Source organism: Cyrtonyx montezumae, unplaced genomic scaffold, assembly GCF_038088225.1.
Source record: "Cyrtonyx montezumae isolate F1298 unplaced genomic scaffold, pur_monq_1.0 scaffold_33, whole genome shotgun sequence".
NCBI lineage: Eukaryota > Metazoa > Chordata > Aves > Galliformes > Odontophoridae > Cyrtonyx > Cyrtonyx montezumae.
In genome coordinates, this window is record NW_027072038.1 from 1,111,756 (window position 1) to 1,122,134 (window position 10,379).

General features: G+C 64.5%; 2 protein-coding genes across 2 annotated transcripts; one reads left to right on the top strand and one right to left on the bottom strand.

The window, feature by feature from the left end:
• The first annotated feature begins 132 nt into the window (after positions 1–132).
• On the top strand, positions 133–5,840 carry DBNL (drebrin like). Its single transcript, XM_065745037.1, is given in 17 exon segments — positions 133–194; positions 197–224; positions 815–869; position 982; positions 1,268–1,383; positions 1,576–1,650; positions 1,732–1,778; positions 1,780–1,873; positions 2,241–2,318; positions 2,394–2,545; positions 3,184–3,226; positions 3,350–3,427; positions 3,498–3,600; positions 3,855–3,950; positions 4,364–4,452; positions 4,648–4,753; positions 5,382–5,840. Coding segments are annotated over 17 exon segments (1,353 nt in total). The 5' UTR covers positions 133–142; the 3' UTR covers positions 5,522–5,840.
• A 715-nt stretch (positions 5,841–6,555) lies between these two features.
• CAPG (capping actin protein, gelsolin like) lies at positions 6,556–9,630 on the bottom strand. Its single transcript, XM_065745038.1, has 8 exons — positions 9,593–9,630; positions 9,347–9,519; positions 9,113–9,267; positions 8,349–8,510; positions 7,541–7,780; positions 7,112–7,244; positions 6,918–7,006; positions 6,556–6,843 (listed from the first exon to the last, which is right to left on the bottom strand). The coding sequence occupies exons 1-8, from the start codon at positions 9,613–9,615 to the stop codon at positions 6,778–6,780; spliced, it is 1,041 nt and encodes a 346-aa protein (XP_065601110.1). The 5' UTR covers positions 9,616–9,630; the 3' UTR covers positions 6,556–6,777.
• Between the last annotated feature and the right edge of the window lie 749 nt (positions 9,631–10,379).

The following is a 10,379-nucleotide window of genomic DNA, read 5'->3' on the forward strand; positions in this document are numbered from 1 at the left end:
GCGCGCGGAGAGAGGCGTGGCCAAACGAGGGGCGTGGCGCGGCAGGGCAGGGGCGTTCCCGAGGAGGAGGAGGCGGGGCTTTGGGAAGGGGGCGGGGATTGGATGGGGGCGGGGGCGGGGCGTGGCGGGATCCGGCGATGCCATGGCGCTGAACCTCAGCAAGAACGGGCGGGCGCTGCAGGAGGCCTACGGGAGGGTGTGGCGGCCGGCAGCCCCACCGACTGGTGGGCAGGGGGGGAGTAAGGGGGGGGGAGATGGGGGGCGTGGGGAGGAGCTGGAGGAGACCGGGGGTGGAAAAGCGGAAGGAGGATGTGGATGGGGGGTAGGGGGTTTGGGGGGTGTTTGGGGATGGGGGGACACGGGGGGGTGGAGAGGGGGGTGGAGGGAGCGGGGGGGCTACGGGTGGGGAGGGGGAGGTGAAAGTGAAGGTGGGATGGAGGATGTGGGGGTGTTGGGTGTTTGGGGCTGGAGGGGGCACAGGGGTGGGGTGAAGGGTGGGGGGCGGACAGAAGAGTGGGGAGGGATGGAGGTGGGGGGTGCACAGAAATCTGGAGGGTGTGCGGTGCTGGGGAGGGCGCGGGGTGTGGGGTGCGTGGGGGTGAAGGCCTGGGAGGGCTGTGGGTGCGCTGTGGGGCGGGGGGGGGGGGGGGGATGGGCAAGGTGTGCAGTGCCCGGAGATGGGGGTCTGGGGGACTGTGGGGCACGGGTGATTTGGGGCTTTGTTGGATGCAGGGGGGGTTGGGGCCCTGGGTCTGTGGGGCTCAGGAGTGTGGGGGGTGGGGGCCATGGCTCAGCCCCCCCGCCTGTCCCGCAGGGCCCTGTTCACCTATGAAGGCAACAGCAACGACCTGCGCGTGGCCGGCTGTGGGGTGAGGGGGGACAACACCGGCGCCTTCTTCGGAAATGGGGAAGCAGTGCCGGCCCTGTCCCTCCCACCCCTCCCACTCTGCCCCATAACCCCTTTCGGTTGCCGTTCGGGAGGGTGAGGCCCCATTTCTGGTGTGTGTGTGGGGGGGTGGCCCTTGTAACATCGCCGCCTTCCGCTCTCGGGGTGTCTGATGGGGAACGGTTTGGGGACGAGAGCGTGTTGTGATGGGTTTCCTCACTCCTGAGTGGTTCCCATGCACGTGGTGCTGGGGGGATGCTGGGAGTTGTGGGCACCCCCCCCGGTGCCACCCACGCTCCGTGTGGCCACGGGGAGGCCAGGGGACAGCCAGGAGGTGGCCGATGTGCCCTGGTGCCCAGCCCCGCTCCTGTCCCGGCGCAGAGGGCGGCCTGGAGGAGATGGTGGAGGAGCTGAACAGCGGCAAGGTGATGTACGCCTTCTGCAGGGTGAAGGACCCCAACTCTGGCCTACCCAAATACGTCCTCGTCAACTGGTGAGTGGGGACAGGGACACGTGGGACATCCCTGCGGCGGGGCTGCTGTGGCACCACATCCCGACACAGGGATGGGTCTCCATCCCAAATCCAAGGGGTGGAAAGGAGCTGTTGGCGTGGGGCTCGTGGTGACATTGCTCTCTACCGTTGCTCTTCTGTCAATTCGCCGTTGGTTCGCCATTGATTCCTCATGCAGACGGGTGAAGGTGTCAATGATGTGCGGAAAGGAGCCTGTGCCAACCACGTCAGCACCGTCGCCAGCTTCTTAAAGGTTTGCTTGGCTCCTGCTGCTCCCATTCTGTCCTCTCTGGGATCCTCCTTGGTGCCACCCCGACCCCGTGTCCCCACACAGGGTGCCCACGTCACCATCAACGCTCGAGCAGAGGAGGATGTGGAGCCTGATCATGCAGAAGGTGGCCAAGGCCTCGGGGGCCAACTACAACTTCCACAAAGAGAGCAGCCGCTTCCAGGACACCGGGCCCCAGGGCCCCGTGGTGAGTCCGGGCTGGGGTGGTGCTGGGGTGACAGCACCAAGCGTGGGGAGATGCTTTGATGCTGGCGTTGGTACCATGGGGTGGGGCTGGGGAAGAGTGCCCTGCACTGTGGGATGAGTCCTGCAGGGTGGGTTCGTAGAGGGACCCTCACGGTACCTACGGGGATATAGAAACAAGATGGAGAGCAACTTTTTGTGTGGTCAGATGGTGCAAGGACGCGAGGAGCGGTGGGCTCCAAGATCCCCTCCAGCACAACCCTAACAAGGGCAGCACAACGTGATGGGGCCAGCCTGTTCCTGCAGAGGAGCACAAAAAGATGGTGTTTGTGCTGCAGCGCCCTGACCCCACTGCTCTCCACCCCACACAGGGCTCTGTCTACCAGAAAACCAACGCCATGTCCGAAATCAAGCGGGTCAACAAGGACCACTTCTGGGCCAAAGCCGAGGTGAGAGCTGCAGCATGACACCACAGGCTGCATGGCGAAGGGCTGTGGGGCTGAGGAGGTGCGTGCACCCGACAGAAGGATGAGGAGAACCGACGCCTGGAGGAGAAGCGGCGCGTGGAGGAGGAGCGGCAGCAGCTGGAGCGCGAGCGGAGGGAGAGGGAGCTGCAGGAGGCAGCAGGGCGAGAGCAGAGGTTCCAGGCACGCTCCAGCCAGATCGAGGCCCAGAAGTGAGTCCTGAGCACCACCAGCCTGTCCCCCCTCTCCTCTCCCCCTCTCCCCTCTCCTCTCCCCCTCTCCTCTCCCCCTCTCCCCTCTCCTCTCCCCCTCTCCCCTCTCCTCTCCCCCTCTCCCCTCTCCTCTCCCCCTCTCCCCTCTCCTCTCCCCCTCTCCCCTCTCCCCTCCCCCTCTCCCCTCTCCTCTCCCCCTCTCCCCTCTCCTCTCCCCCTCTCCCCTCTCCTCTCCCCCTCTCCCCTCTCCTCTCCCCCTCTCCCCTCTCCTCTCCCCCTCTCCCCTCTCCTCTCCCCCTCTCCCCTCTCCTCTCCCCCTCTCCCCTCTCCTCTCCCCCTCTCCCCTCTCCTCTCCCCCTCTCCCCTCTCCTCTCCCCCTCTCCCCTCTCCTCTCCCCCTCTCCCCTCTCCTCTCCCCCTCTCCCCTCTCCTCTCCCCCTCTCCCCTCTCCTCTCCCCCTCTCCCCTCTCCTCTCCCCCTCTCCCCTCTCCTCTCCCCCTCTCCCCTCTCCTCTCCCCCTCTCCCCTCTCCTCTCCCCTCTCCCCTCTCCTCTCCCCCTCTCCCCTCTCCTCTCCCCCTCTCCCCTCTCCTCTCCCCCTCTCCCCTCTCCTCTCCCCCTCTCACCCCATCACCCCACAGGAGGCTGCAGCAGGAGGCAGAGAGGCGGGAGCAGCAGCAGTGGGTGAGCCTTGTGCTGTCCCTGGAGCTTTTGGGGTGCTTGGTGCAGATGTCCCCTTTCCTTACTCCCCTCTTCGGGGTCCCGGTGCACACGGTGGGGCCACCACCATCTCCTCTGGTGCCACAGAAGGAGCAGCAGACAGAGGAGCACGAGCCTGGGCAGCGCCGAGGCGTCCGGAGGAGCGAGTCAGTGGAGAAAGCCCAGGTGAGACCCCAGCCCCACAGCTGGAGGTTCCCCCACCAGACCCCCACCCTGAGCCCTGCTGTGCTCGTAGGAGGCAGCATCACTGATTGCACAGCGCCCAGGGAACCCACGGGACATCTTTGTGCAGAGGGAGCGGGCAGCACCCGGGGACACTGCAGCCTCTGCACAGCCAGGTGAGGGTCCCAGGGTGGGGGTCTGCAGGCAGTGACCCCATGAGCAGCTCAGCTCAGCGCCGTTCACATCCTGTTGCTTTGCATGGGTGCACCGTAGTGAGGTGGAACTACTTGAGCACTGGGGGGCAGTGCCTCCTGTGGGGGCTGGCAGCTTTTCAGGGCCTTTCCAAGGACGGGAAGGAGGGCAGTGCCTGTCTGTGCCCCAGACCACCCCTGGCTGCAGGGACACCCCCTGAGCCCCTCCTCTCTTCCAGGTAAACTGCGCAGCCCGTTCCTGCAGCGGGAGCAGGACTCGGTGCCCACCCCCAGCTCCGCTGTCCCGGTCCCATCGCCGGTGCCCACGGCCACGGGTGAGTGCTGTGTGCCACCTCCCAGCACTGCACTGCTTTGTCCCCATTTTGGGACCTGGAGATCTCCATCCCACCTGGACGTGGTGCTGGGTGGGAGCAGAGGAACCCGAAGGTGCCCACAACCCCACCTGTGACTTCGTGACCCCCCCTTTGGCTGCATGCTCCCCCCAACCCCCCTTCCCCCGGCGGTGTGGGGCCGCGCTCACCACTAGATGCTGCTGTCGGCCAAGCTCCAGCACAGCCCTTCCCACCGGCGTCACTGTGCGCTATTTTAGGCAATGATTCACGTCGGGTACAAGCTCCACCCCTCCCCCCCCCATCACAAATAGGAAACACCGCTCCGGGCTCCATAACCCCCCCCACCCCCCCCCGATGGGGGAGCAGTGTGGCTGAGCTGCCTCCATTCCCCACAGGGCACAGCGTGAGCCCGACGGGGACCCACGTGGATGGGGAGAACGTGTACGAGGACACAGCCGATGCCATCTACGAGGAGCCCCCACAGGTTGGGCTCTGCTTTTGGGGCGCTGGGGTTTGGGGGTGCATCTCCCCCCCCCCTCCCCGAGTGCCTCTGCTGTCTGCAGTCCCACCCTGGGTTTGCTGCACCCCCCTCAATGCTTACTGGGGTGCTGGGAGCACGCTGCCCCAGAGCCTCGCTCCTCCTAGTGATATCGTTGACACCCCCGTTCCCCCCCCACAGGACCATGATGATGGAGCTCAGTACCAGTACCCGGATGGGTACCAGCAGGAGCCCGAGCTGGCAGGGAAGGGGCTGTGTGCCCGTGCACTCTACGACTACCAGGCGGGTACGGGGGGGAAGGGGGGGTGTCCCCGAAATGGGGGAATTTCCTCTGAAATAGGGGGGGCTGCCTCAAAATAGAAGGGGTCTCCAAACTGGGGCAGCCCCTCTGGAATTCGTCAGGTTCCTCCAATGTGGGAATGCACCCCTGGAATTGGGGGGGGGTTCCTCCAAAATGAGGGGGTACTACTGAATGAAGGCATTCCTCTGAGATGGGAGGAGGTCCTCTGGAGTAGGGGATTTCTTCTGAAATGGAAATTGGGGTGGGGGGGGGAAGATTCTGTAGAGTTGCAGAGAGCCATCTGAAATAGAGGAGGTTCCCCCAGAAGGGAGGAGAAGGGGGGGGTCCTCCGGTAAGAGGAGGCATCCCTCTGAAATGGGGTGCTCCTCCAGAACAGGGAGGGGGGAGTCCTCCAAAATGAGGGAGGGGCTCTCTGGAATTGGGAGGGGGAGCTCTGAAACGGGAGGCTCCTCAGGATGGAGGAGCGGGCTCCTCTAGAAAGGAGAGCAATTTCTCCTAAATGAGAGGGGTCTCTCCTAAATGGAGGGGGTCCCTCCGGATGGGGGGGGGGGGGGCCCAGGAGTGCCCCTGGCACTTCACGTTGTCCCACATCCCCCTTTCCCCCTCCCCCCAGCGGATGACACTGAGATCTCCTTCGACCCTGAGAACATCATCACCAACATTGAGATGATCGATGAGGGCTGGTGGAGGGGCTACGGCCCCGACGGCCATTTTGGGATGTTCCCTGCCAACTACGTGGAGCTGCTCGAGTGAGGTCAGTGGGGCGGGCAGCGCCCAGACCCCCCCACCAGCACTGGTTCTTCCAAGCAGCGCCTGGTTCCTGCCTTCCTCCCCCTCCCCCAGCAGTGTGCAGTGCCCCCGGAACCCCCATTGCTCTGTGGGGGGCGATGGCAGTGCCCACCGTGACCCCCCCCCCCCGAAGCTGTGAGCGCTGCCTGCCCCATTCACTGTGAAGGAGGAAGAGCGTGGTGCAGCGTTGGCCTTCCTCCCCCCCCACCCTGGTTTGCTTTGGGATCAAGGATGCAGCGGCTGTTGGCCGTGGGTCAATAAAAGGGCTTTCTTTGGTGACGGACCCCTCTGTGTTCCCCGTGGGGTTCCCTGCTCTGTGTGCCCCCCACCCGCGGTCCCATGGGTGAGGGTTTCTCGGAGCCAGTGCCAGCACAGGGCACAGCTTTCTAACAGCTGCCAGTGCTAATGAGGAGCCCTTAATTAAGGGGAAGCTGAGCAGGATGTGTTTTGCCATGGGTCAGAAACCACAGCCAGGCTTGGGGGCATCGTGGGGGGGGGATGGAGAGGAACAGATAATTAGCTGGAGGTAACGAGGGAGGGGGCAGCAGGGTGGCACAGGATGTAATACCCCACTGCCTCCCGGTTACCCCAGCACCCAGGGGTGCTGCCAGGACACCTTGCTGTCCCCAGGGCTGCAGTGTGGCACAGGAGTTGGCATCACTCCTTTATTTGCACAGCGTGAGGGTGGCACGTGGGCACAGCGGTGACAGAAGGGATGGGGCACAGCGGTGTGGGCTTGGGGATGGTGTGTGCTGGGGCACAGAGATGGCACTGAGAAGGGATGGCACAGAATGACATGGGAGAGGGAGATAGCATGGGGATAGCATGGCCTTGGAGCTGGCACTGGGGACAGCACGAGCATGGAGTTGGAGGGGGTGTGGGGCTGGCATGGGCTCGAGGGCAGCGTGGGTCGGGGCACAGGTTGGCATTGGGATGGCATGCTGCAGATATGGGGATGGAGACAGAGGCAGCAGTGGGATGGCATGGGGATTGTGTGGTCTGGAGATAGAGGTGGCAGACAGGATGGCGTGGGCACAGCGTGGGTGTGGAGATGGAGGTGGCATGGGGGATGGCATGGAGATGGTAGGGGTGGGCTGATGGCACAGGGCTGCGTTGGGCTTGGAATTGGCATGGGGGTGGAGGTGTTGTGGGGAATATGGTGGGTGTGGGGATGGGGGTCACAGCCTCTCCCTGTCCTGCCCTGTCCCCGCGGTGCTCCCTCACTTCCAACCACTGAAGAACTGCTTGAAGAGGGGTGTCTCACGGCCCTGGGGCAGAATTTCCACCTGGGGGACGGTTGACAGGGACACAATGGGGATGGAAGGACGTGGCCCGTGCCCCCCAGCCCGGCTGCACCCACCTGTGTGTGAGGAGAGTACCCCATGCGGGTGATGGTCTGCTCGGCCACGCTGAGGGCAGCCTGCCGCTCCTGCTCGTTGGCTTTGCACCCTGCGGATGGGGATGTGAGTGCTGGATGGGGGGGCAGCCCCATCCCCCCATCCCTGGGATGTCAGTGCTGGATTTGGGGGCGGCCCCATCCCCATTCCCAGGCACCTTTCCATACGTAGATCTTCCCCCCTGCGCCAGTGTCCAGCACAAAGCAGTCGTCGGAGCACAGCAGGCTCTGGTTGAAGGGGCAGCTCTGGGCCACTTTGCTCAGCTCCACGCGTCCCATCGCGTCCGACACCTGGGGTGATCACCGTGTCACCCCCCCATCCCGCAGCCAGCCTCTGCCCCCGCCACGGCCACCACACTGCCCCTCGGCCTTGCACAGCCCCAAGGATCCCAGAATCACTCAGGTTGGGAAAGACCTTCACACCACCCATCGGACCGCCAACCCGACCCCTAGTGCCACGTCCACACATCCCTCACATCCCTGTGGGCGCCCCGGAGGTACCCAAGGTCAGGTTGGACAGAGCTTTGGGAACCTCACCCAGCACGGGGCTCCCACGCAGCCAGCCCCACGCATCCCTCACGCCTTGCCTTGTAGAGAGCGGCCGTCCCCGTGCTCCGGTCGGCCACCACGTCCTCCTCGGGGCTGCCCTCCTGCAAGGTGGGCTTGGGGCCCAGCACCTGCAGCATCTCTGGTGGCTCCTCGCCATCCCCCACGGTCTCCACGCGTGCCTTGCCGCCCCGCTCGCTGTCACGGATGGCTGTGGCCAGCTCCTGCGCCCGGCTGCGCTCCAGCACGTTGCACCGCGCCCCGCACCACGTGAAGATGGTCTGGGGACGGGGTGGCAACGCGCTTGCCCACGGTCACCCAAAGGGATAACTGTGTGCCCTGACAGATGGAGGGATGCACGACCAGGATGGATGCACATCCCAACAGGTGGACAGCCAGAAAGACGGGTGAACAGCCCCACAAATGGACAGGCAGGCACCCGGAGGGACTGCTGGACAGCCAGGAAGAAAGCCAAGCACCCCCACGGCCCCGTGGATGCTTTGGCAGACAGGTGCCCCACCAGATGGGCACACTGACAGCAGATGGAGTCCCAAATGGACACGTGGGCACACAGGAAAGCTGCCAGATGGACACCCCAACACACGGACACCCAGAAGGACAGGTGAAGAACCCAAAAGGCCGACACCCAGAAGGAGGGGTGAGCACCTAGGGCAGCGGACAGATGGATGCTTGACAGAGAGATGGACACCCCAAGCGACGGATGCCCAGCAGGACAGTCAGCCCACCCTACACGCGGACACCCCAACGTGCTCACAGACACCTGGACAGACACACCGCACTTCTTGCACCAATTAGAGGGATCTGGGAGACAGGGAAGCAGCCACACACCTCGCCCAGGTCGAGGATGAAGCAGTCCCCAGTGTTGAAGCTGGCCCAGCTCAGCTCCCGCTCCGTGGCCCGGATGTTCCTGCGGCCCTTCACCTGGTACAGCCTCTGCACAGGGCCAGGGCTGTGCTGCACCGACTTGAACGCCGAGTCCACGCCACCATCCTGCCAGCATTGCATGCTGAGCACCCAGCGGGGACACCAGCCAACGGCCTGCAGCCATCCCTGGTGCCCAGCACCCATCGGGGTCACCCAAGTGCCCATCGGTGATCCCAGCACCCATCGGGGTCACCCAAGTGCCCATCGGTGATCCCAGCACCCATCGGGGTCACCCAAGTGCCCATCGGTGATCCCAGCACCCATCGGGGTCACCCAAGTGCCCATCGGTGATCCCAGCACCCATCGGGGTCACCCAAGTGCCCATCGGTGATGCTCATCACCAATTTGTGATGCTCAGAACCCATTGGGGTTATCCAAGAGCCCATCGGTGACACCCAACTCCTATTGGTGGTACCCAGCATCCATTAGGGTTACCCAAGTGCCCATGGGTGATGCTCATCACCAATTGGTGATGCCTAGCACCCATTAGTTTTACCCAAGAGCCCATTAGCAACTCTCATCACCAATTGGCGGTGCCCAACTCCCATCGGGGTCACCCAAGCGCCCATTGGCGATGCCCAGCACCCATTAGGGTTACCCAAGAGCCCATTGGCATTGCTCATTGCTGACTGGTGATGCCTGGTGCCTGCAGGCACCCAGCCCCACACCTGGTAGGTGATGCCACGGGGGAAGTATGCCATGAACTCATCAGACTCGTGGCCCTGCACCTCGCGGTGGGTGACGGGGCGCTCCCCCAGCAGCGCGTTCAGCTGTGTGCTCAGCAGGGCACAGGCCCCCCGCTCGTCCCGCGATGCATCCCGACCTGCAGTGGGGAATGACAGCTCAGCAGGACCCCCACATTCCCCCCCACCCCCCCCGTTGCCCCATGGCCCCATGCTTACCGATCCAGAGGTGCAGATGGGCTCGCTCCTCAGCCCCCAAGTGCAGCACCAGGTAGGCATCCCCCGAAAAGAAGATGCCCCAAGAGCTCTCAGGGACTGGCACCGGGCACAGCTTCTCCACACGCCAGATGTGCAGCCCGGGACGGGTGGGTGTGGGGCCAAAGGGGGAACCACTGCAGGGAGAGGGGCGTTGGCATGCGGTCTTTGGGGTTATAGGGCGGGGGGAAGGTTTGGAGGGTGTGAGACCTTTTGGGGAGAGCCGTGTACATGGTGTCGGGGAGGTGGTGAGGAGAGCAGGGGACAGACAGCCGGGAGGACAGGCTGGCACCCCAGCAGGGAGGGGGACGCCCTGATGGACAGACAGACAGACAACTTTGGTCAGACCCCCACCACAGACAGCCCGACACCGCAGACACCCTATGGACAGGGGGACGCCCCAATGAACGGGTGCCCCAACAGACAAACAGCCCCGAGAGTCACACGGACACACGGACGGACACCTGGAAGGACAGCAGGAGGAGGACGCCCTGACAGCTGCACACCCCGAAACCAACAGCAGGCAGACAGGAGGACACCCAGACGGACACCCCGACAAACAGGCGGACGCCCCAACAGCCGCGGGACACCCGGAAGCCGCAGTCAGATGCCTCTGACTCAAGCAGGAAAGGGTGTGGATGCCGCGAGTGGGGGGGGGGGGCGGAGCTGTCCCTGCGTGTCCCCCCCCCCCACTTGAAGCGCGTGGCCGTGGGGGGCGTGCTGGCGTGCGACCCTCCCCCCCCCAGCTGGGAGCCCGTGTCAAATGGGGTCCCTAGGGGTCCCAGGGCCCCGCTGGTGATGGGGTTTATGGGGAGTGGGAACTGTGGGGGGTGCTTTGGGAACTGCAGATGGGGGGGGGGGAGCAGCACTGGGTGTCATACTGGAGAGGGGTGTCCTGTATTGGAATTACTGAATGGGGAGACTGAAAGTATTTTGGGAGGGGGGGGGAGGGGCTGTACTGCAGGGAGATGGGCATCACTGGGGGGGCACTGGGGAG